This window comes from Nelusetta ayraudi, unplaced genomic scaffold (genome assembly GCF_046127955.1).
Source record: "Nelusetta ayraudi isolate G7.1 ecotype Tasmania unplaced genomic scaffold, CSIRO-AGI_Nayr_v1 ptg000088l, whole genome shotgun sequence".
NCBI lineage: Eukaryota > Metazoa > Chordata > Actinopteri > Tetraodontiformes > Monacanthidae > Nelusetta > Nelusetta ayraudi.
In genome coordinates, this window is record NW_027466138.1 from 79267 (window position 1) to 101868 (window position 22602).

The 22602-nt window shown below is 50.8% G+C and overlaps 3 protein-coding genes across 8 annotated transcripts in view; 2 read left to right on the forward strand and 1 right to left on the reverse strand.

The window, feature by feature from the left end:
- Positions 1–209: 209 nt before the first annotated feature.
- LOC142901365 (transmembrane prolyl 4-hydroxylase-like) lies at positions 210–11863 on the reverse strand. The gene is made up of 9 exons (XM_076045862.1): positions 11038–11863; positions 10471–10552; positions 6292–6488; positions 6035–6125; positions 4527–4689; positions 2659–2844; positions 2337–2427; positions 1858–1981; positions 210–1356 (listed from the first exon to the last, which is right to left on the reverse strand). Exons 1-9 carry the CDS (start codon positions 11419–11421, stop codon positions 1124–1126), a joined length of 1551 nt encoding a protein of 516 aa, XP_075901977.1. The 5' UTR covers positions 11422–11863; the 3' UTR covers positions 210–1123.
- LOC142901353 (secreted frizzled-related protein 5) lies at positions 7437–10222 on the forward strand. Its single transcript, XM_076045840.1, is given in 6 exon segments — positions 7437–7444; positions 7874–8097; positions 8962–9129; positions 9233–9319; positions 9886–10032; positions 10035–10222. Coding segments are annotated over 6 exon segments (783 nt in total). The 3' UTR covers positions 10184–10222.
- Positions 11864–13634: 1771 nt separating the features above from the next.
- The window catches only part of LOC142901362 (cyclin-dependent kinase 17-like), a 29908-nt gene continuing 20940 nt past the window's right edge, over positions 13635–22602 (forward strand). For 2 of the 6 annotated variants that reach the window (XM_076045859.1, XM_076045860.1), the window contains exon 1: positions 20730–20876. In XM_076045859.1, the coding sequence (XP_075901974.1) occupies positions 20747–20876 (130 nt within the window). In that variant the 5' untranslated portion in view covers positions 20730–20746. Of the gene's footprint in view, positions 13763–14200; positions 14411–20729; positions 20877–21551; positions 21774–22602 lie in introns of those variants that run through there. The other 4 variants (XM_076045854.1, XM_076045857.1, XM_076045855.1 and 1 more) reach the window with 4 other exon arrangements.

The window sequence follows — 22602 nt, forward strand, 5'->3', positions numbered from 1 at the left end:
ATTGTAAATGTTCAGGGATGTTCGTAATGTGCAAATGGCTCATCTATTCGTGTGCTGTGTACACACGGGCCAACTCACTTCCATCGTATATCGACACACACCCTGGAGTGCAGTGCAACTCCTGTCCTGCTGCCGGCGCTGATCCCTGGGTGACACCTAGTGGTCAGTACCGTCACGAACAAGTTGCGAAATGACACGAGAGCCCCAAGTACATGTGGATTGACACGTTTATAACCGAGTACAAATACAGTACAAAGTAGCGGGAGAAGTGCAACAAGCTTTAATAAATATTGTTTCAATTAAATATTAGCAGTAATAAATAACACTCAAATAAATACTCTCACACATTGAAATATATGGAAGGATAAGGGTCAGACACAGAGGTGGGAGATGGCAGAGCAGCAGCCTCTCACTGCAGGTCACGTGACAAACACCAGTCAGGCAGCAGCCTGGCAACAACCATCTGTCAATCATCATCCAGGCTGTCAGAAGGAATGAAGAACAAATACATTCACAAAGAAATCCCTTTGGATATGCATGTACAGACCAACGTGGTGGTATGGCTTGTGCAAAAACGCACCTCATCTAAAAGTCACCAAGGGAAGACAGGTGAGCAGGACTTCACCTCAAATACCAATATTAATAAAAGTTTGTGACTGGGATCGCTGTATTAAGGCAAATGTTTTCTGGAGTTAAATTTAATTTGTAAAAAAAAAAAAAAAACATCTATAAAATGTCTTTATGACTCATCAAACTTTGGGTGAACTTGAACAAGAGCAAACATATTGAGTTTGTAGTTTTACAGACAAAAGAAGGAAAGACTTTGTGTTGGAACCTGAATGACTGGAGGCTGTGTGAGGGTCTGCAGGTCAAGGTACAAAAAGACTGTCCGGGGTCTTACGGCAACTCTCTTAGGACAAACTACATCGCGGCCAAACAGGTGGATAGATAGAATATGCTTATATTCTTCTATATATAATCATAGCCATCTATCACTCTTTTGTGATGTAGTTTGTCCTAATAGAGTTGCCGTATGTCGCCGGACCCCCGGACAGATTTTCTACCTACCGGCTTCACTCAATGTAAACTGTGTGTCAGTGTATGGTAGTGGCTACAGTCCTGGCTATAGGTCCTGGTGCAGGTTGCTGTGGGAGAGCGGCTGCTGCTGCTGCTCCTGCTGCTCCTGCTTCACGCCTGCTGCCTGTGATTGATGCCTCTGAGCCACTAGTCTCTGGTAGCGGGCCTGCTGCTGCTGGTCTGGGTCCACGTTCACCCAGCTGTTGGCCAGCCACTTGAGGCCGCGCCTCAGCGGGCAGTCGCCGTGCAGCGAGTACTCGTCCAGCTCGCCCATCCAGCCTGCAGGAGGGACAGGAAGAGCCGGTCACCTCTAACACCATGGAGCCATCAATCAGACTCTGGGGCGTCTGGGAAAATGTCAAGTCTCTTGCTGACACGACTGTACAATGCATCATTGGAATTCTAATAGAATACTGTATTTGATCTGTTAGCACTGTGTTCTCCCATCATATCATCATGTACTTATTTCTTTTTTGAAACAAATGACTGAGTTGAGCCACATGGGAAAGAGGAAACAGCTCAAAGAATTCCTGGAAAAGGGAAGGTAAGAAAACAACGTGGGTAATTCCCTCGACACATTTGATCCTCCAGGGAAGTTCTGGCCCAGACTGGAACCATCAGCTGACAATGACAAACTTTGTGTGACAGAGCCAGTGTTGGGATTAAAACAGAGGACAAAGCGTTCCCGTCTTCAAATCCTTTCACTGGGATCAAAGCCGACTGGACGCTCTGATCAAACACTGTAGGAGCACAAGAGAGAAGCAGGTGGCGCCGTCTGACCTCTTCCATCAGAGAGGTGGTTGTACCACAGCAGAGCCGTCCCAGCGCTGGGCTTCACTCTCAGGTTGCCCCTGTCGCACGTCTCCTGGGTGTCTGTCAGATCAACTCCATCCTGGTGCAGAGCCTGCAGCGCACACACACACACACACACACACACACACACACACACACACACACACACACACACACACACACACACACACACACACACACACACACACACACACACACACAGAGAGAGAGCAGGGTCACCTGACCTCCTAGTTTCCATCACTAATATCCAGCAGCAGCACAGACCCACAAGCTTCAAGTCCTCAACTATTAGTCCTATTATAGAGGCTGCAGGTTCACAATGAGGTTACCACTGTAGCACACACACACACACACACACACACACACACACACACACACACACACACACACACACACACACACACACACACACACACACACACACACACACACACACACACACACACCTGTTCTTCATAGGTTCGGTTGTCGGCCACAGGGAAGGTGGTCTCCCCTCCTTCCTCCACTGCGCTGAGGGAGAGCTGCATGGTGAGGTACCTGCAGTGTGATGAGCAGAGGAGACAGCAAATCATCTCCGCAGCCTGTACATCATTCATCCACCATAGAGAGGAACATCGCAACAGTCTCTATCAGGTGCTGGCTGATGATCAGGTGCAAGTCAAGTAGAAATCTGCACCTTCAGTGCATTCCACAACTGAGGCGAGCAAATATCAAGAATATGTTCGTGCACACACAAGAATAAAAAACCACAAGCGTGTTGATGCCAACCTGCAGGAGACCTCGGTCAGCGTGGACGAGTTTCCCGCCAGCCGAGTGTGTGAGCAGGCGGTGTCAGCGTGGGCGGGGCTGCTGTCGTGGTGGGCGTGGCTGAAGTCTCCCGGCTCGTAGCGAATCACCTGCAGCGGCTCGCTGAGCTCCAGCAGCGCAGCAGGCAGGCGAGTCAGGCTGATCACTCTGAAGATACACAGTAGCAGCAACATCACATCATCTTCCAGAAGAGGAACCAGGGAGGCAGGCATCTACCACCAGGGAGGCAGGCAGGTACCACCAGGGGAGGCAGGTACCACCTGGGAGGCAGGCAGGTACCACCAGGGAGGCAGGCATCTACCACCAGGGGAGGCAGGTACCACCTGGGAGGCAGGCAGGTACCACCAGGGAGGCAGGCAGGTACCACCAGGGAGGCAGGCATCTACCACCAGGGAGGCAGGCATCTACCACCAGGGAGGCAGGCAGGTACCACCAGGGGAGGCAGGTACCACCTGGGAGGCAGGCAGGTACCCCCAGGGGAGGCAGGTAGGTACCACCAGGGGAGGCAGGCAGGTACCACCAGGGAGGCAGGTAGGTACCACCTGGGAGGCAGGCAGGTACCACCTGGGAGGCAGGCAGGTACCACCAGGGAGGCAGGCAGGTACCACCAGGGAGGCAGGTACCACTTGGGAGGCAGGTACCACCAGGGGAGGCAGGCAGGTACCACCTGGGAGGCAGGTAGGTACCACCAGGGAGGCAGGTAGGTACCACCTGGGGAGGCAGGTAGCTACCACATGGGGAGGCAGGCAGGTACCACCTGGGAGGCAGGTAGGTACCACCAGGGAGGCAGGTAGGTACCACCTAGGGAGGCAGGTAGCTACCACATGGGGAGGCAGGCAGGTACCACCTGGGAGGCAGGCAGGTACCACCTGGGAGGCAGGCAGGTACCACCAGGGAGGCAGGCAGGTACCACCAGGGAGGCAGGTACCACCTGGGAGGCAGGTACCACCAGGGGAGGCAGGCAGTTACCACCAGGGAGGCAGGCAGGTACCACCAGGGAGGCAGGTAGGTACCACCCGGGAGGCAGGCATAAAGGTCTAGAGAGCAGCCTGTTGTGGGGCTACGACATCATCTCATCCAAGCCGAGCAGCATTGCGAGTCACTACTGTCCATGCAGTCACTCTGAGGCCTGACACTGCATGATCAGCAGACATACAGTCAACACTAAGCAACACAACCAAAACTAAGATCTGAGAAGTGCTGCCACTCTGATGAAGTCTGTGTGTTGGTGTTAGTGTTGTGGTCCAGACAGCACCAACCCAGACCAGGACACTATCAAGACCAGAGAGCATGGAGCTCCAGACCAGACCAGACCAGACCCAGACTTTAGATATCAAAGAAAAAAGACACAACAAAACAGAAAAAATGACCAGTATCTCTTTTTAAATTCCAGTTTGCTTCTAAATGGAACAGCAACATCTCTTGTCAGCAGGTGTCTCTCAATCATTGTCCTGAACATTTTGCTGCTTTGCAACCATTTTGAACCATTTTCAAAAACACAACTTTGCTTCCTAGAATTAAAAGATAAACACACGAGGACGAAGGGGGCAGGGTGTCACTCTGGGTGTCACCAACAGAGCAGCAGCAGCTGGACTCTGTTATTATCGTGTCATTACAGTGTTGGCTGAGTCTCCACTGGTCTGGATCAAAAACCCAGAGTCAGTCCAGTCCCAGACCAGACCAGACCAGACCCTTACCGGTGGTCCGGAGACCAGGACCAACCTGGAGCTCACTTCCTTCTCTGGGTTGTTTCAGGTGTGAGCAAAGACCCAGCAGGTGTCAGTGCAGAGGAGGTCAGGAGCCACTTGTACACCTACACCTGTGCTCACCTGTTCCTGAGTGAGCGCAGCACGTGGTGGGACCCCGGGCCTTGGTAGAGCCACGTGTGTTTGCTCCTCTGCTTGAATCCAGACTTCAGCTTCCTGCCGGGCTGCGGTGCAGAGAGCCTGGACAGCTCGAACACATGGCTGAACTCTTCAAAGGTCAGCGTGCCTGGAGGGGAAGAAACACAATGTCATCTGAAGACACATTGACAACACACTGCAAACTGCACGCTGAAAGGAAGCACTGCAAAGTGATGAGGGAAGATGAAATTCACTGGAACATTAAATTGATTCATTGCCATTTTAATTCACCGCCCCCCCACTCTCTGTCACACACACACACACACACACACACACACACACACACACACACACACACACACACACACACACACACACACACACACACACACACACAGTGGGCGAGACCACGCCCAGCTTCAACAATGACTCTGTGATGCCAGAGAAGATGTGAATAAAAGCTTTGAGAATAATGAGGTTTTGATGAGATGGGCCGGGCCACATCGGGTCACCACGTCACACTGACCTGCCCGCCTGACACTGAACAAACCAACAGTGCAGTCTGGTGGACTGACAAACACCAGCCAGCGGCTTCAATGTCTCTGGTAGCGTAGCAAGTTGTTGCTTCTAGCAGTTTAATTGCAGTCTTAGAAGACAGTGTGAGCAGAACACCACTGACACACAACCAGACTGAAGGAAGCTTCACAGTCCTGCTAATAAACACCACTGAATATGTTTCTTATGGGCCCCACGGTGAGCCAGTGAGCCCGGTGTTTGTGGTCTGATCACTGAGCAACACTCAGTCTCTGCTCTTCCAGCCATCAGGCTGCAGCTCTCCACCAGGTTTGATTCCACACTGCACCCCTGCTGCCGCCTGCCTGCCTGCCTGCCTGCCTGCCTGTCTGTCTGTCTGTCTGTCTGTCTGCCTGCCTGCCTGCCTGCCTGCCTGCCTGCCTGTCTGTCTGTCTGTCTGCCTGCCTGCCTGCCTGCCTGCCTGCCTGCCTGTCTGCCTGCCTGCCTGCCTGCCTGCCTGCCTGCCTGTCTGTCTGTCTGTCTGTCTGTCTGGGACATGCAGCCTACCAATAAATCCCTACACAGCAAAGTCTGCGCGGTTTCTAAGTTGAGATCTTGGTGTGGCACATTATAAGAAAGGAGCTCCAGTGAGGAGAGATGTTGCCTTCAACAGGCAGCACCTTCAAGAGTCGGAGCTGCTGGGACCGTTTTCCACACAGAACCACTTCCTGCCCAGACCTCCTGGGACAGACCAGAGAGCCACTCTGATGGTTTCTGGTGTCCCTTGTTGTCTGTTTACAAACACACCTCCTCTCTTTCATCCCCATCATGACTGACAGATAACAAACGCTGAGCGGTGAGTGGGATGTTTTCATGGAGCTGCAACATTGTGAAGCGACGACGCCACCCAGCTGTGGGAACAAGCAACACAACTGAAGGAGAGAGAGAGAGAGAGAGAGAGAAAGAGGAATCACACTGACCCGTCGGGCAGGAGTCCAGACCCGTCAGAATGTGTCGCAAGTTCTCTGGGTTCAACCACGTTCCATCCTGAGAGCGGGAGTGACTCACAATCTGGGCCACGACAACAACACAACACAACAAGAAGAAAACATTAATACCAACGTGGCACATTGTGACACATCAATTCCACTGCTCTGAATTCCCTTCTTTCTCGAACCCAGGCGTGGGCAAGCTACGGCCCGGGGGCCATATGCGGCCCGTTCAGTCCTCCAGTCACCTCCTGCTTCTGCAGCAGTCCGTCCTGGTTGAGGTCCAGCAGGCTGAAGACCTCCTGGGTGCTGAGCGACAGCAGCGGCTGGCTGGAGTCCTCTTGACCCCGGCGGGCTGCCGTAGTCTGGCTCTCCATCAGACCCTTGAGCTGCGCCAGCTGGACCACCACGCGGCACTCCTCCTCCGACAGGAAGCCCTGGATTTCTGAGGGACAAGGAGGAGACAACCACTCATATACAAATAAATAAAATAAAACATTTGAGTGTTTCAATCCTGTTTGCTGAAGTGAACTTTTATTAATGACAGTTTGGGTGTAGATGTTGCATCATCGCAGGCAGCTTGACACCCCGCTGCTTCTCCAGTCACAGTGTCAGGAGTGCAGCACTATTCAAATGCCATTCCTACTAAAGACATTAGCAGCTGGCTGTTGACTGGGCCGGCTGATGAGATCAACCAATGGGACGACTCTTCACGCCTCCCCGTCAAAGGGATGCCAGATGCTTGATCGGCTCTTCTCCTTCCTCTGATGTGATCAGTGCGTCTGGCTCCTCCCAACACCTCTGTCACACCACGCAGGCAACACCATCAATATCATCAGTTACTCAACACTGCAGAGGCCTCCATGGTACCAACACTGTTGTCTAATATTAAACACAGACAGTTGGTGGTTGTATCTTTGCTCACAGCAGCCAGGAGGAGGTAATAACACTGACATCTCCCAGGAGACACAATCACTTCAAGCCATCTTCATTTGGCAGCAATACTAATGCATACAACACTCTGTGTGTGTGTGTGTGTGTGTTGTCATGTTTTACACCACTTGAAGGTTTCCCATGAGGATCTTAACAATCAAAACTGCAGCGACCACAGTTTCCCCAAACCTAGAAGTGGCAGCAGCAGGAGATCAGGACAGAGAGAGCAGCAGGCAGCTGATGGAGCTTCACTGCATGACAGCCACTCCAGCTGCAGACACAAAACCAAAATGACCCAGGAGCCACCTGACTGACTGACTTGACTCATCCTGCTCTTGTCAAACATACTTGAATCTTCCTTTCTGTCTTCCTTCCTTTCTTTCTTTTGTGTGACTGTTATTTTACCGTCTGCTGATCTATGGCAAACACTGCCACTTGTGCTTTTCACTGCATACCCAGCATGAGCATGTGATGAACAAAGATGTTGAATGTTGAATCTCCTTTCATGCCTCTCTCCACACCTCCCCTCATCGCTCCCTGGCCAAGTGAGTGTCGCCGCCCACTATAAAAACACCTCTCCTTCCCTCCTCCCCTGCACTGCCACACAGGGAGTCGCTGCACTCAGGAGGGATCATCACTCCTTCACCAACATGCCGGCAGTCTCCTGCTTCCATCTCATCTCAAGGAAATCCTCCATCTCCATCTCCATCTCCATCTCCATGCTGCTTCTTCTCCTGCTACTTGCTGGGCCCATCCTTCCCTCTGCGGCCGCTTCAAACCGGTCCAGGCCGGAGAGAAGTAAAGTGAGGTCTGAGGCCAAGGACGAGGCACGGGGCCAGGACTACAGCCCCACTGCATCATGGGAAAGCTCTGAAGGCGCGGCGGACCTGAGCTCAGGAGGCCTGTGGGAGCCCAGGAGCTCGTCCCTCACAGCATGGCCCTGTGTCGGGACGTCGGCTACGACACCATGAGGACGTCCAACCTGCTGGGCCGCTGGTCGCCACAGGAGGCGCTGCAGCAGAGCGCCACCCGGCTGCCACTGCTGCAGCGCCAGTGTCACCCTGACGCTCGCATCTTCCTCTGCTCCCTCCTGGCTCCCGTCTGCCTCCAGACGTCAGTGTTCGCCGGTGCAACCTCACCAAGGCCACATCTTTGATGATAAGCTCGTGTTTGCCAACAAAGTATCTGTCAGTTGCCAACAGTGATGGTAGTGTAGCAGAATGTCCCAGTATAATAACAGAGGAGGAGGCAGCTTTGCAGGGTATGCTCAAGTAATATTACAGTATTCACAGTTACTGAGAACATGCACACTATTGAGTCCTTTAAATGACTGATGAATTGTTTTAGATCTTCTTCTCTTCAGAGCTGAGTTTTCACAATGCAGCCAGAGTGAACCCTCCTCTCACAACTGATGAGCAACACTGGCATAATGTCGTCAGCTTCCCCGATCACCGCCAGTGTTTCCCAGGTCACCTCTGACTGTCTTGACAACAATCTTTTCTCATTTCTTAAAATGGCAAAAGCCAATTGTCTCATTGACAACAGTCAGTCCTCCTGACAGTGGAGGCACCACTGTGTACGGCTGCTACTTCACACCTCGCTGGTGCAAAGTCACTGGAGAGCTTTGAGATAAAGGCCCTGCTTTCACAGAGAGTCAGCTGTGAAGCCGCTTTCCTCACAGCTGGGCGACTGTGACTCAGGAGGTCGAGCGGGTTGACCGAAAGGTTGGCGGTTCAAATCCCGCTCCATCCTAGTCTGTTGTGTCCTTGGGCAAAGACACTGAACCCTAAATTGCTCCCAATGGGTTAGGCAGCCCCTTGCATGGCAGCAGCCACCCACTGCTGTATTCATGTGTTAATGAGAGGTCATTGTAAAGTGCTCTGGGGAACCGCGCTGTATAAGTGGAGTCCATTTTACCATTTACAGCTACGGCTTCCCATCACTTTCCTCTTTCTCCCTCCACAATTCTCCACTGGGTTCATTTACCCCGTGCATGAGTTTGTGTGAATCAGTTGGAGACAGCTGTGCGCCCATCATGAGTTGCTACGGCTCCCCCTGGCCACACATCCTGAGCTGCCAGAGCTTTCCTGCTGACCACCCCATGTGTATTTCTGCTGTGACAAACGGCTCAGTCCTGGCAGGGAGGCGCACAGGTAAGATGGCCACGACCAAGACCTACTTTTTTTTGGGATCATTATTATTATTATTATCGTTGTTATCATTAGAAGGATTCATTTAGTGCTTTGATTATTTCAGTGCCTCCAGCGAGCTGCCGAGACTGTGAGCTGGAGGAGGCCTCCTCTGCAAAAGCAACGCTGGAGGCCTTTTGCTGGAGTGATTTTGGTGACTATCAACTGCCCTCGACCTCAGGGTTCCTTTCTGAGCCACTTCTACATTGAACAAAGAGACATTGCTGATGAAAAGAAATATTAGAATATCTCTGTAATGTGAGGCATAGGTTTAATTTGACAAGCTTTCAATATTGGGGCTGTGGTTCTCCTTATGGAGCCACGGCACATTGTTTCACATAGAAAAAAATCCCTTGACACAGCACCAAGCAAAATATTATCAAATGACATTTTTTCGCCTCATGATGACAATATAGTCTCCTCACTCAGTGTGAAACCTCTTTAGATGCTCACTAAGTTGATATCCTGGGAGGAAAACAGTCTCTCATTCCTTTCAAAGCTCACTCACTCTTTTTTTTTTTTTTTTTTTTTTAGACCGGTGAAGTGAAATTGGATGATTTTTCACAGCACACCTGACATTATCTCACAGTATACCAGTGTGGGTGAAAAACACTGCTCTACCTCATGGCCTCTGGAAACTTGAGTGCATGATGTAATGAAGTGGTTTCATGCCAATCACCACTTTTTTTTTTTTTTTTTTTTAAATGCCTCCCTCCGCAGTCGTAAAGCTTCGTCTGCTGCGGCTCAAGTCCAGGCCGCTGAGCCTCTCTCAGTTCTCCCTCACCACCAAACTGCAGGTTCTGAAGCACGGCCCCCTGCTGGGAGGGCAGAGCCGCCCTCGCATGCAGCTCTGGCTGGAGAGGGACGCCATGAACAACCGCGGGGCGGGACCTTCCTGGTGACGGGCGCCGTGCAGGGCGGCCGCCTGCTGGTCAACAGGGCGTACGCGTGGCACAGGCCAGACAAGAACTTGAAGGTGGCTGTGCGCAAATGGAAGCAACACAGATGCAGGAGCTAGTCGGAGTGCGAGCTCATAGTAGAACGACAGCAATAGATATAGAAACGTGGTGTAAAGGTGTAAATAGCTGCAATTTTTCAAAATGTGTCAAGCCTTTATGATTGACTTTGCGCCTTCCTCTCTGTGCTGCCACTCACTCACACAACTGTCCATGAAGGAAATAACAAGTGTTGACAGGGGAATGAAACCATGTGCGAGCTGTGAGGGAATATCTACTGTATACATCTGCAAGCAGCTGTTATGAAACATGTTTTCTTCCATGACAGATGAGTAAATGATGTACGCACCAAACAGCAGGGGTTTCAGACTGACTGTCTTCATCTCGTGTTTTCTTCCGGGCACAATGGACACCTGCTGAACATGGCCAACCTGTGCATAGAAAGGAAGGGAATATTCACATCAGTATCAGTTGTGCTATTGACACATATAATGACTCTAACAATACTATAAAAATAAACTTCGACGTGGCATAATGGTGCCTTCACAAACATGGAACCCTTTGAATCCAAGGCGTACGTCTGGACTGACGGCCGCTGGGAATATCACTGATACACACTATTTGGATCGTGGCTGTATTCTAAAAACGAGTTATTCTTTAATAACTGGGGAGGACAATGAAACTTTTCTCCTGCTGAATAACTGTACTTTCAAAAACCAATCCACCATTGAACTGACAAGTGAATACTTAGATGCTATTCAAAGTAGCAGTAGCAGTAGCAGCAGTAGTCATTGAGAGGCCAATGTTGGATGCAGAAAAAACAAAAACAAAAACAAACTCCTCAAACCGATGCACTATCACACAACTCCTCCACCGTGCACCATAAAACTAAAGGTTTTAGTGATGCGTGTTTTACCCGAATCCCCTCAAAGCGGTGCAGGGTGAAAGTGTGACTGTGCTCCATCACATGCAGCTCCTCGGACTCCACCGGGGCGGGATGGAGGGGCGGCGGCGGCGGCGGCGGGCTCTCGCTGCCGCTGTCCAGTGCCGAGGCGACCCTCTCCCCGCTCATCACCTCCGGGGAGACGTTGTAGTAGTGCACGTAGAGCAGCAGACCGATGACATTGAGGATGTACAGGTGGAAGAAGACCATGACTACGACGAAGTAGGCCCTGGAGCAGATGCTGCTCCTCTGGATGTGCAGGCGGGTCGGGGGGCGGTAGGGCGGCAGGAAGGAAGGCAGCGGGTCGTCGCTCTCGAACTCTTCCTGTTCCTGGAACAGCTCGGCGCTGGCTTCCATTGTGACGTGCGGCTCGATTGACTGAAATAGGACTGCTTATTAACGACGTCTCGCCGAGTGTTTAGTAGTTGACACGGTGCACCTAGTTAGCAGCTAGCCAAGCTAGCTCAGCCACAACACGGAACCCACTGACAGGATCTCGGGAGTGTTTTTCCATCCGGAAATAGACTCCGGCGTCTCCTCAGTCTTTACCCAGAAAACAGGGGCAGTTCCGGGTGAAAACACCATGCACGGTGACAGTCGCTATCCTCAATAAATGGACGTGTCATCATCATTGACGGCGCCAGACTAATCCCGTGTTAGCCTAGCGGCTAAGTGCGCTGCTGCCCCTGACAACCTAACAACCAGCATCACCGCGTCTGCCTTCTTGTTTTATGGCGGTTGGGAATCCAGCGAATTGGTGCATTACCGCCACCTTCTGTTCCGGAGTGTGAATCAGATGTAAGGTTCACATTATCCTACATACTAACCACCAACCAAAGACAAAACAAAACAAAACAAAACCTTATCCTGCTTAAATTCCCTACCAAAGTGCCCAGCTACCAATGTTCTACCCCTACTTGTCCATCAGATTCTACAATACACACCTTAAGAAAGCTATCAGTATCCTCACCTGTGCTCTCTCACACTCGGTAAACCTTTTAGGTAGGTTGCTGCAGCCCCAATTCCCTCATCCTACTCCTCATGACGTCTCTCAGCATCTCATACCTCCTATAACAAATCACTCCATGCTCCATTGACTACTCCTCCTGACACACACACACCTGTCTGATGTTCCCCCAACAGTCTTAGCGTTTTATTTAGTGAGCAGTGCCCCAACTTTAATCTATTCAACACAACCCAACCAGCTGGACTTCAAGCAGGTGGCGCTATAGGGTGGCGGGGGAAAATAAAATTAAATTGAGCAGCGCCCTCTAGTGGTTGCTCAGTTTACCGACGTTTCTGAATATCTACAGCGTTGGAGGAAGTCGCTAAAGCAATGCTGCCAGGAGGAAGTTCACGATGAAAATGAATAGGATTGAAGGTTTGTGCTATACACAACTCCACATTATTCATATTGTACTAGGAGTAAACACTGTTAACCCCAGAGTGCGTTCGGTTCGGCGGTACTGGCTAAAGGAAATGTTCCGCGTTTTCTGCTGTACCCACATCTGTCCAGATGGTGGCAATAAACACCACCGGGGGGGGGGGGGTCACCGTCTCAATTCAACTGCGTTTGCTTTTTCATCCGTGATTTCTGACGTCATTTGCTTTGGGTATCCCGGCATTCCACTTGTTTGACTGTATCGTTGTTATTATGTCTGTGTGTTTGAATTAAACTAAAGCACCTTTCATATAAAAACAAACAAACCAAAAAACTCCACCTTCAGATCTCCACTTTATGGAGACGTTCCACAAAATGCCATGAACCATTGGGCCCTGCTGACTGGACGTGAATCCTTGTACGTCGCCTTTAACTATCATTTGAATTAATCCAGTTGAGTCAACCCAATCACCGACTCCTATTCTGCCCATTAATCTGGACAGACATGGATTAATCCATCATGTATCCCCACCTTGGATCTGAGAAACAGTTGAACAATATTAACCGACATCCAGGTTGGAATAAAAAATCATAACACCGAAACAGTGTTTTACAACATTGTGTGTTTTTAGTGACATCATGCAGCATGCAGAGGGGATTCCTCTCATTTGATTTCAGACTGTGACGCCACACAAACCCAGCGGATTATTTCACCCAGCGACCCCCCACTGCCCACTCACAAAACCAGTTGGGTTGGGGGGGTGCGCGCGAGAGGGGGGCGTGACGCACTCGCATTCAAAATCTATCCGTCGCTCTCGTTCTCTCTCTCACACACACATATGCAAACACAAACACGCGCAGCCCCGTGCGCGTGCACGCACGCACGCCTTGCGGTGTTTTCCGGGATCACGCCACTGCTTCCACTAGGGATCCGCCACTAGGGATCCACAGCAGCAGCAGCAGCAGCAGCACAGCAGCAGCACAGCAGCAGCAGCGACATGGCCGATTACCAGCGGACGGGACGACGCCGCCGCTTCTGAGAAAGAACCACAGTAGCGACGACGAAGGAACCAGGAGGACCCAGGAGCAGCAGCCGGAGCAGGTCGAGGACGATGCGGGCGCGCGGCACTCGGGACGCGGCGACGGACGGCCCAGCGCGGGGATAAAGAGATTTATTGCGCGGAATCTGCCGAGTTGAAGAGCAAAGTAGTTGGAGGAACTTTGTCGCAGTGGCGCCACATCATCCCGGAGCGAGACACACACAAGTGGAACAATAGTCCCCCTGCAGCACACACACACACACACGGCAGCAGGTCGGTGGTCGCTCTCTCTCGTCGTGTTTGTACCTCAGCCAACCTTCACTCCATCACTTTGTTCGCTCTTTCAATCTGTGATCGTGTCGATGACCGAACTGAAACAACAAGCAGCAGAACCGGGGCCAGCGAGCCGAGCCGCCGTCAACACGGTCGTCCTATCACCTGACATTGCAGGTGGGCTCGTTTCTTTTGGGCTCGTTCAATCAGAACGCGGCTTGGTGCCTGGTTCCTGTGTGTGAATAAGGCCGACAGCGCCAGTTTATTCCTGAAGCGAGCAGCACACACACACACACACACACACACACACACACACACACACACACACACACACACACACAAATCACCTCAAAGAGCATTCAGATGACTTCATAGCAGTTGAAGGTAGCCTAGCCGCTGTTGCCTTCACGGACCGGACCGTTCTAAACACGCTCGCTTTGGGCTCACACACAGGCGCACTTTGTGTACGTTTGCGGTTGCAGGGTCGTAATTACCCCCCAAATACACCGTTATAACGCCGACGTTGACACTGGGACGATCCCAGCGCGGTGATCGGCGAGTTTCTCTACTGGTGTTACGGCAATTTCTGCCTCCCTGGCGAGGCTAGGGAGCGCGCACGAAGCAGAGACTGCCAATCCCGGCTGCCTCAGGCGTGAGTTTTCAAATATACGCAAGCAAAGTTAAAGGGACACCGAATGTTCGTTATTGTTCTCCATCGAGTCGTTTTTAAGTCATTGTCTGTGATTTGTTGCCTGTGATCTGCAACCCCCCCAGTTTGCATTTGTACAATCTGTATGGGTGTTATACAAATGCATATCTATATGGGACATCCTGACCTGCCTTACAAATTGCCCTCAACTGTTTTTTTTTTTTAAAGGGCAATGCTCCCTCTGTCCCGCTGCACCAAAGTTGCTCCCACCAAGACCTCGGTGTATGACTTGGCAGGATTGCTGCCATGCAGCATTTCTTGCACTTTCATCTAAAGTGATTACAGAGTTGATGCGATATCGGGTCAATCAATGAGCGTGCGTTAACTAATGGAAAAATGCGCCCAGAAGCCAGTCAGGTCCAGAACAGCGCAGGTAAACTGCTGACAACAGTTTTAGATCAATGTGAAAGTAAAGTCACAGCGTTGTTTCTGTCATAACAGGGACGTCACTTCCTGAGTAAATTAAGAAAGTATCAATCAACGTGTTGGTGCTCTCCATGTAAAGGGCCACAAGTTTCTCATCACACACACATGCACCGAAGGCCTGCTTGTTGTCTCAGCAGTCCCTGGGGAATTTACTTGATAATGTGCTGATTCTGTTCAGGGTCAAGTGATGGTTTGGATTCAGCGTTACTCTGTAGTTTTCATAGACCCGACAGCGACTTTGAGAATGTGTTGAAATCACTTTAAATGGCCACGGCCCCTTTAATCGTCCACTCCCACCCGTCTTTCTTCCCCTGAAACTGAGCTTCTACCCACAGACATTTTCCACGTGTTTGTTGATTCGTCAACTTGGAATAAATAAATAAATAAATTGTGACAGTACTGAAAGGAAGGAGAAAAGGCTTACAGGTTAATTAAAGGTCGAGGGACGGTACCCAGGATGTCTTCTTCTGAAAAATTCCACAATTAAAGTCAGACACGTAGGTCCATTAAAAGAACCGCTATTGCATAACAGTCACAGCAAAGTCAGACTTTGTTTTTGCGGGATTATGGAAGAACAAAAGGTAACGGAAACACTGTTTAAATAGACGACCACATACCATTCCAGTTTCATGACAGTATAATAGGATGAGAACAGATTGAAAGTGGGTATGGCAATTATAAATAGTACATTAACAGAGAAAAACAATATATGACAATTTAAAATACACATTTGCTAGGTAATATGTGACTTTGTTGTAAATCTGACTGTTTTGTACTGTTTTTAGTTGGGACATGAACCCATTCAATGAGCGAATACTAACACACACACACACACACACACACACACACACACACACACACACACACACACACTTCTCTAGTATGACAGTACACAATTGTGTACTGTCATACTAGAGAAGAGAAGATATGTCTCTTTCTGTGCAACCAGCTGTTTGTCTTACTCGTCAATCTGCTCGAACCAGTTTTTATTTTTCATTTCTTGACTTCACTTCCGGGTTGCGAAAATCCGGCCCCGCAGTGCATCTTGGTCGGTTATCAATAGATAAGTACAATTAATTACCGCTATAGTGTTCGTTATCAGCCATTACTCCGTTCAGGCTGCGCACTCACTCGCTCCCGAGATTGGCTCCGTCTCTTATTTTTCGTAACACCGCCCGGGCGCCGGCGGTCTAAACTTTGTCCCCGCCCGGCCCGAACTCTGCACCTCCCGGTTAGACGCGACAGGAAAACACGGGGAGGGAGGAAGTGAGCGAAACAAGCGAAGGCCCGGAAGGTGGAGGAGGTTATCGGTGTCACCCAGCCAGCCAGCCAGCCAGGCCAGGCCGCGGGCTGGACTTAGCACCGGCTCCAGTCCGGGACCAAGCACCGCCCGGCAGCAGGCTTCATGGCCGCGCTCTGCCTCGTGTAGTCGAACCGACTTTGACTTCACACTGGCCCTGCGGACGCTCAAGCGGTGCCGTCCAGGCGCTCCTGGCAGTGTTTCCGGTCCCAACTCGAACATTTTCTCGCCACCGGCAAAATGAGCCGAGGCGAAACGCAACGCAACGCAACACTTTGTCACCGCCACCACGTTAATGCACAGAGTTGTGATACAGGATTTAGAACTCTCTCTCGCTCTCGCTCTCTCTCTCTCTCTCTCTCTCTCTCTCTCTCATGTCTAGCCCACAACCATGTTGTTATCGATATACTATGTACTATATACTATAAATACTACTGTTTGTTTTGGTATATCAAAGAAAGTTGCATTTCCTTCAGCTTTTCACACTTTTGTAATAATTTCTTACTAGAAAATCAGGCTTTTATGAAGAGTTATTTTAAGACGTGATTCCATGCTCTCCATCTTTCATGATGAATGCAACCTGGTTGTCACTCAATCGCATCTTAATGATATATTGATACAGGTATATCGATATATTATCGATTATACGTTGATACAGTGTTGCTGCAGGATGAAGTTTAGAAACCTCTGTGTCAGGAAAACAGCCCCTAAAATGACAGACACTCATTCCCTCTGTGGCAAAGACAGACAGTTGGACTACTCACAGCGCCCCCTCCCTGCCCCTCCTGCCCTTACATCTTCTTACTCATCTCTCTGTGTGTAATTCCTTCCCTTCTTCATCTCCTCACATTGAGTTTAAGTGACAGTGAAGCAGCTGGGGAGGCAGCTACTGGGCTTATTAGGAGAATGGTTTTAGGATTTTCTCTTGGCTCCGTGTGTGTGTGTGTGTGTGTGTGTGTGTGTGTGTGTGTGAGAGAGAGATCCTGTAGTCGGGCAGATTTGTGCATTACTCATGCGTCCTGAGGGCCAGCGGGCCGGGCGGTGTTTGGAGTGCCACTGAGTGCCCGCTCCTCTCGCTGCCACATTGTACGCGAGCAAAGTGCATGCATGCGTGTGAATCGTGCTCAGCTTTACATGCGGAACGAACGCCCTTTTGTTTGCGTTTTAGCAAAAAAAAGAAAAAAAAGAGGGTCAGAAAACAGCAAGGAGAGTTTGCAGGGGCCGTCAAACCACATTGAAGTTTGCTCCCAAAATCAGTTAAAATGTTCATTTCTAGTGGCTGGCCGGTGTTTGCTGCACACTCATCCCTGGCATTCATTCATTTTTTTAAACATTTTTTTTGGAAAGCATAATTGGCAGAGGAATCCCAGTGCAAGGCTGGCTGCAAGTCTAGTAGGCCGGAGGTTTTTATAGCTGAGAGGCAACGTGTGTGTGTGTGTGTGTGTGTGTGTGTGTGGTAGGGAGAGATACAGAGATGTGAATCCGCAGCCTTTTCGCCTCCATCTCTCCACTCTTGTTTTCTCCGTCACAGACACAAGTTGTGGCTCCCAGCCTGGCCCTGTAGCATAGCAACCCAAATAGTGTGTGTGTGTGTGTGTGTGTGTGTGTGTGTGTGTGTGTGTGCAGAAAGCAGACCTTGTGTGCCCTCCTCAGGGCAGTGCCACCTCACTGCTGCAGAAACACTGGGTGGCTGCACGCTCACACCAGCCTCTCTTGTTGTTGTTGTTCTTCTTCTTCTTCTTCTTCTCCTTCTTTCCCTGTGTGTGCTGCGCCACCGCTCGCTCACTCTTTTGTCCGCCGCTGTTTGTTTGGTCTTTTTGCCTTTCTGACACCCGCTTACTCAACACTTCATCCTATCGCTCGGCAAACAGCAACCAGGAGAGCGGAGAACGTGTCCCAGGAGCCGGCGGTGGTGTTCCAGGTGTGTGTCAGGTGATCACAGGCTGCAGCGGGGGGGGGCAGCGAGTCCTCACCCAACCCCCACTGAAAATGAACGGCTCTTAATAACAGGCTTGTTAGCATTGCTCAGACTATTTGGTCGTTTGCATGCGTGCCTTCCGTTGCGGTGCGTTTACCACGGACATAAAAAGTAATTTCCCCAAAGTTCTGTGTCGTTTCAAACACAACACAACATTTTGGACTGAAATATAACTTTTGCATTTGGCGAAAAAGAATGACAGAATTGGAAAAGTTCAATTGTTTTATATAACGAGTTATTTCAGTGGAACAACAACAGTTTACTCTAGAGGTCTCTATGAAATTGATGTTCGCTTGTTGTTGTTTTTTTAATCATTATTAGGATTAACTCGACCAGTACACCAGACCTGTGTTTGTGTGTGTGTGTGTGTGTGTGTGTGTGTGTGTGTGTGTGTGTGTGTGTGTGTGTGTGTGTGAGTACTGGAGATTCCAACTCGGTCTATGATATGTAGTTGTACTCTGAGCTGCTGGCTGATGAGATTCTCTCTGCTCCGCTCTTAATGCAAATCCAGCAGCGATAAGAGCAAACTGTGAAATTAGTTATTATTGTGCGTCCATATGGCACCGGCCGTGTGAGTCTGGAAGTGTTTTTTGACGATAGCGCTGTTGTATTATTCACCCCGCTAATGAGTGGTGCATCACATTATCTTCCCCCGTCTCACTCGCTGCAACTCACTAAATCCTGTAGTTTTGCATGAGGAGGCGGAGCCTCCTCGCTGCAGCACTGTCCTGCTTTCTAGTCAAGTCTGGGAAGACATGCAAATGAATAGAGGAGGAGGAGGAAGAAGAGGGGGTGGGGAGGAGGAGGAGGAGGAGGAGATTTGTTCTATGGCACTTTCTGCTTGACAGATCACGTCCACGATGGGAATCACTCCTCCTCCTCCTCCTCCTCCTCCTCCTCCCCCTCCTCCTCCTCCTGCTGCCGTCCACCCCCTCTGGCTGAGAGGCCACCGCGACCGAGTGGCGGAGGCAACGTTGTCAGCAATGGATACTCGCCTCACGCATCTTCCAGTTGATGGAGAGAGAGAGAGGGAGAGAGAGGGAGAGAGTCCCCTGGTCCCGAGTGAGTTCTGCTGGGCTTGAATTCCCTCAGAGCCACTGGCTGTCGCTAATAGGCCTGAAAGACTGAGAGCCTGAAAGGATGAATGGCTTTTGTTGAAGCCTTCAAGGTTGGACACAAAGAGAAAGGCTGTGTGTGTGTGTGTGTGTGTGTGTGTGTGTGTTTGAACTTGTGCATATCATCTCCTGCGAGCGCTGATGGCTAAGAAAGCAGTGGAAGAGGGACAGGAATACTGGGCCACCGCACTGACGACCTGCGGGCCATTAAATCACAGCACAGAGGAGGAAGACCATGCACCCAGTCACTCCTTCATATAGACATACAGAGACAAAGGCACGCACACGCACACACACACACACACACACACACACACACACACACAGAGGGGAGTCTGAAATGGCAGCTGTGGGGCACGTTAAACATTATATGCGGCTCACCTTTAAAAGCTGAGTGGCATTAAGAGGAAGATGCAGGCAAATCAGCAGAGTCTGCACTCAGGGAAGCAGACTGTGCCTCTTCTCCCTCTTGTCCTGCAGCTGCTGTCGGCCGAGCGTGTGTGTGTGTATATAGTATTAAGTGTCTCAGGCACGGCTGCCGCTTCCACAGTCACCAGTTCCTTGAAAGAATGACAGAGTTCATCTTTGGGGGTTTGGCAGTGTAGCTCACAATGTCCTGAGTTTCTTTTCAAAACTTGCAAATTAATAAATGTTTCTCTTGGAATGCAGTAATGTCCACCATGGTCACAATGCAGTAATGTCCACCATGGTCAGCATGCTGTTGCAGGACTCATCCCAGCCTGGGCCACTGATTGTTTGCACTGCTGCCTCCTGGCAAAAGATTCAGGTCTCTTAGAAGCAGGACCAACAGGCTGAAGAAGAGTTTTCATCCGAGAGCCATGACGTTTTTAAACACTTCTTAAGCTTATGGTCTTGTGAGATGGATGTGTGCGTGTGCCTGTGTGTAAGTGTGGAATTGTGAGCATGTATATTCTTATGTATTTTTACCTGCACCGTTGGTTTTGCACTTAGAATTTCGTTGTACAATGTGCAATGACATTAAAGTTGTTATTATTATTATTAGTAAATAACCGCTGTCTGGTGGTCACCATGCTGTAAATGACCGCCGTGTCAGTCCACTGTGTGACTGAAGAGCCGGTGACTCCGGTGTGAATCCCAGCTGTGGGAGCTGCACCGTCAGCCATTTACACGCGTTCTTTCTCTCTTTCCTCTGTCTGTTTTTTCCTGTTACATTTTTCTGTTTGTTGCCTTTCTTTCTTTCTCATTCTCTCTTGTCTCTATGGATTCTCTCTCTCTCATTCTGTGTCTTTTATTCTGCCTGCGTTTGCTCTTGGGACGCATAACAATGAGAGCGGCGCAGGCAGCCACGTGGCCACGTGAGCGCCCAACAATTATCACCGTGCAAAATGCACAGAGGTTGGATGGATGGATGTGGTTGTGATGACTGCACTCTGATGGTGTCTGTCTGCCCCCCCTCCGCAGGCCCCGAGGGTCCCAAGATGGACAGGATGAAGATCATCAAGCGGAGGCTGTCCATGTCTCTGCGCAGCGCCCGGCCCGTCGACGACTCGCTGTCGGAGCTGGCCGAGCAGATGGCGCTGGACGAACCGTCAGCAGCCAGGGACAACGGTGAGAACGACGGCCGCCAGCCGCAGCAGTGCAAAGAAAAACACACCAAACACTGCCACGTTCAGGCGTCCGTAGCTTCGCTAGGTCCAGTGTGGCTATCCACAGCCACACTGGCATAAGGCGACACACACACACACACACACACACACACACACACACACACACACACACACACAGCGAGTGTCGGTTCATCTGTAGCGCCTGCTCTGCTCTCTGTCCTGTTCCACCTGCCTCCCCTCTGCACTCCCCTGTCAGAATCTACAGTGCTGCTCCTGTGCTGTTTGGTTGTGTGTCTCTCCATCACTCTGCTGCTACTGACTGACTGACTGACTGACTGACTGACTGGCTGGCTGACTGACTGACTGACTGACTGACTGACTGACTGACTGACTGACTGGCTGGCTGACTGACTGACTGACTGACTGACTCTGCATATTCTGCTCCCTCCGTCTGACCTTGTGCTGTCTCTCTTTTCTCTCCTTTTCTCCCGTCCCCCTCTATTATTGCTGTCCTCTGCTGCCTCTCCTGCTCTCTCTCTCTCTCTAACTCCTCCTCCTCCCCTTCTTCCTCCTCCTGCTCCTCCTCTTCCTCTTTCCCTCTGAGCTTCTTCTCCTCCTCTTTTCCTCCCTTTGGTTTTATCTTCTCCTCCTTTGCCCGACGCCGTGTGTGTCTCAGCGCCCGTGGTGGTGAGCGCCACTGCCGCCGCCGCCGCCGCCGCCGCTGCCGCTGCCGCCGCTGCCGCTGCCGCCGCTGCTCACCCCCCCGCCTCACACAGCGCCCCCTCCTTCCTGCGTCAGTACGCCGGTCATCTGGGCCGCAGCGGCCTGCGCAGAGAGCTGGCCGGGGGGCTCGAGAGAGACAGAGCCTTCCTGAGCCTGCACAGGACGGGATCACTGGGTACACACTCACACACACACACACACACACACTCACACACGCAGTGATTCCTGCATGCACCAGTGGGCTGCAGGGCAACATCTCAGTGGAATCTCTTAGTTGGAGTGGTTTCATTGGGTTTGGAGACTGAAGGCCTGAAGCTCACTGGTTGCCTCTTTAGACGGGGCGGAGCTTCTAATGGGACCAACCAGCGGTGCTGGTGCAAAGTGACTCGGCACATTAGCCAGTGGCACATTAGCCAGTGGCACATTAGCCAGTGGCGCAGTGAACTCTATCCAGACCTCTCACTGGTAGTGTTGTTTAATGCAAACACGACATTATTTTACGTTTTCAACACGTCGGCCAATCAGAACAGCCTCTGTTCCATAGATTGAATGATTCAACAGTCACTGTAAATATAGCTTCACCCTCTGAAATGCAACATGAGATGCACAGTCATGCATGAATGATGACGCCTCAGTAAAAGTACGACGTGTTTTTTGAATCCCAGGCAGTTCCTTCCTGGTTGTTCTTGCTTAGTTTTTTTTTTTAAGCGCTGCTGGTTTTTGCTCCTGGCCGGCCGTGCAGCAGCTGGCTGGCCGCTGCTCACTGCGCTCAGCTTCCACCTCCAGTCTTCCGCTGTCGTTTCCTGCTCGTCGTCTCTTCTTCTGCAAGTCAGACGTGTGATGACCGACCTGTGGCAGCGAAGGTTGCTTTGCCTTCAGGTGTGTCGCTTCATCGCGATGCTGCACGGGGGGATCGACACCATGTTTTTCCCACCACGATGCCCCCGGTGGAGACAGTGGAAGGCCAAAGCCGGAATGACCTTAATCCAACATACAGGCGAATG

Excerpts from the sequence above, each read along its gene's own strand:
- LOC142901365 (XM_076045862.1), bottom strand. The coding sequence starts at position 11,421 with ATGGAAGCCAGCGCCGAGCTGTTCCAGGAACAGGAAGAGTTCGAGAGC. Across the intron at positions 2,845-4,526 it reads CTGCGCTCACTCAGGAACAG|AGTGATCAGCCTGACTCGCC; the intron begins GTGAGCACAGGT and ends GTGTATCTTCAG. Across the intron at positions 1,357-1,857 it reads CCACCTCTCTGATGGAAGAG|GCTGGATGGGCGAGCTGGAC; the intron begins GTCAGACGGCGC and ends TCCCTCCTGCAG.